This window comes from Antrostomus carolinensis, unplaced genomic scaffold, assembly GCF_000700745.2.
Source record: "Antrostomus carolinensis isolate BGI_N321 unplaced genomic scaffold, ASM70074v2 scaffold8303, whole genome shotgun sequence".
Classification (NCBI taxonomy): Eukaryota; Metazoa; Chordata; class Aves; order Caprimulgiformes; family Caprimulgidae; genus Antrostomus; species Antrostomus carolinensis.
Genome location: NW_010303101.1, coordinates 104,495 through 107,188, shown reverse-complemented (window position 1 = coordinate 107,188; position 2,694 = coordinate 104,495). Strand labels below are relative to the sequence as shown.

At 38.2% G+C, this 2,694-nt stretch overlaps 1 protein-coding gene across 1 annotated transcript in view; it reads left to right on the top strand.

Annotated features, from left to right (window-relative positions):
* Nucleotides 1-1,189: 1,189 nt before the first annotated feature.
* CNKSR2 (connector enhancer of kinase suppressor of Ras 2) overlaps nt 1,190-2,694 on the top strand; it is a gene marked incomplete at both ends in the record, with an annotated part of 89,288 nt that continues 87,783 nt past the window's right edge. The window contains one exon of the mRNA XM_010163976.1: nt 1,190-1,309. Within this exon, the coding sequence (XP_010162278.1) occupies nt 1,190-1,309 (120 nt within the window). The remainder of the gene's footprint in view (nt 1,310-2,694) is intronic.

Here is a 2,694-nt window from a genome sequence, read left to right as displayed (position 1 = left end):
GACATAAGATATTTGAAGTTTGACATTTGGAATTATAATGGTGATTTGACAATGAGGTTATATACAGTTTTATATTTTTCCATAGCATTGTTGTAGGTATTTTTTACTTTAAGAAGTATGCTTGGCAATCTTGAAAGAGTGGTTGGTGCTGCAGTCATTACAGTTGTTTCAGTCATTTGGGGAGACTGGTTAGCTTTCATCTTTTGAATTTGTGAGTAGTTAAGCTGGTTCTTAATTGGTTTTGGAGGTACCCACAGTTTTGGGACCAGAAGAATGTCCTAATCCCTGAATTTGCTGACAAAACATACATTTGGAAACCTGAACCGAGAAATCAGTTTTAGTTGCGGAAAGGGGACTTCATGGAAAATGTTTGAAACTCTCAAAAATCACTTGCTTACAGAAATATGAGAGAATTATAGGAAAAACTCACAGCTTCCCTGCTTCTGAGAAAAGGGTGTTCAGAGTAAGAGATGACTGCCCATTTGACAGTCCCAGCCTTTTTTTAGAAACTTTTTAAAAATTTCTGTCTTGCTGTGTAGAGGCTGCCAAGGATAACAGGTTTAAGAATTATCCCATCATGAAGTGGTTATTTATTGTAATCTTCATGCCTGCTGTAGTAAATCATGCTTGGCAGCAGTCGAACATGAGAAACTTGGTCCAAAGTCAATTAGCATGTTTTATTAGTATAGAATAAACTTCAGGGTTAATGGAGTTAGTCATCATTGCTAAGAGCCTGATTTTCATCTGTGCTGAACATCTGCATGTTCAACGGAAATTAGTGGGGTGTTGGGGGCACTTAATGTCTTTGCAGAAGATGTGGGGGTTGGAGGTCACCACATGCTGCCTGTGTGCCTGAGCACAGCTCAGAGGCAGGGCACCTAACCCTGGGAGCACATGGGAGCAGCTCACGCAGTTCCTTTTTCTCTCTACTCAGATGCAAAAGCATTTGCCTCTTGTTCTTCCCTGATCTGATGCTGTGTCCATGTGGGGTCATCACAAAAAACAAATTTTGTACTGTGCTGCTGACTGAGACCTTTCTGCCTCGTCCTTCATTCCCTCTGCCTTGTAGATTCATCAATCTGATTTAACATGTACTTTAAAAATGCAGTGCTTTAAATTGTAAATTGATATGCAAATAGTTAGCAATGGTATGCTTATTGTGACATTTTATTTTCTTTTTTCTTCGTAGTGTAAAACTCTCTCTGGCGTCTGTGATCACATTATCTCACTCTCTTCTGATCCACTGGTTTCCCAGTCTGCTCACCTTGAAGTGATCCAGCTTACAAACATCAAGCCAAGTGAAGGGCTGGTAAGAAGTACGCAGTTAATCAAACCCATCATCCAGGATGAGAAAGTTAATTTTTGTAAAATAAGTTATATACTTGGAAAGGCATAGGACATTTTAGCCTTTTTTTATTTTAATGTCTGAAAATAGTTTGTTTTCTCAAGCTAGTTTGGATTGTCATGCAGCTGGGCCAACAGGGACGTATTTTGTAAGGCTGACCCATGTATGCAAAGAATTTAGCGAACAGGAAGAAATGAGTGAGAAGTTCTTGCCCTTTATATCAGTTTCTGAAAAATGGTTCAGATTGTTCTAGGATCTTGAAATCTGAAGGGATTTAAATTACTAAGATCAACTCAACCAAGAAGTTTGCGTGGGCTTATGCACAAAACCTGTCAAATTCTGGAATATGCTTCATAGTATCTCTGGGATATAAAGCTATTTTATAAGTTATTCGAGGGTTCTACAGCACTACTGAGAAGTAGCTTATTGAATTTTATTAGAAGAACTCTGCATGCTTAATCAGGTGCTTTTAAAGGCTCGGTGCAGCCATCTCATGTTTGTTGTTCAAGAGTTGACCATGAATCTTTTGTTTACCCAAGTGTCCAACACCCACTGCGTGGAAGAAAGCAACACTGATAGCGATTACAGCTCTACCACTTTACATCACTAGTAATATCTCTTCCCACAGTCCTTGGAGATAGTAGAAGTTGATCAGAATACAGTTAACCACTTTTTGCCTAATGAAATAGCTTTTGCAACTTCTGACCGAGTTTACTCTCATTCAGTTTTCTTTAATAAAAAGAACTACTGCTGTGCTCTTTGCAGCAGGCTTTTGAAGTTGTTTTGATGGTGTAATTTTGGAGAGTATTTTGGTTTGTGGGTTGGTTGTTGTTGGGTTTGGGTATTGGTTTAGTTTGGTATGCCAAGGTATTTGGAGCAATTCTATGCTAAATTAATTTTCCACTCTTTCGGCAAATCACAATTAAAGTAGGAGAAAAAGCCAAACATTTGGATGACTAAATATTTCCCCATCCTTTGTTTTAGTCTTCTATTTGTTTTCCCTTCCTCCACTGGCTTACTTTTTTATAGCTGAATCCATTTCAAACTGGTCCTCCAGGATTTCAACTTTTCATGGATTCTCTCCTCCCTTTCTTTCTCCTGTAATTTTATCTCTTCCACCAGCTCACTGCAGTTAACCTTTCAAAATTCTGTCTTCTGCTGTAATGAATAAATGTTTTTCTCCTTTCTCTCAACCACCTTTTTTGGAGTTCTGTCCAATTTTGTCTGAGCTCTTCATTATTTTCCTTTCTGTCTTGTGATTGTTGTTTTTTTTTTTCCTCATTTAAGTCTTTCTGTAGGGTGGTGTCAACTCCCAGTGACTGAAAACTGTTGAACAGTATTTTTGTAAA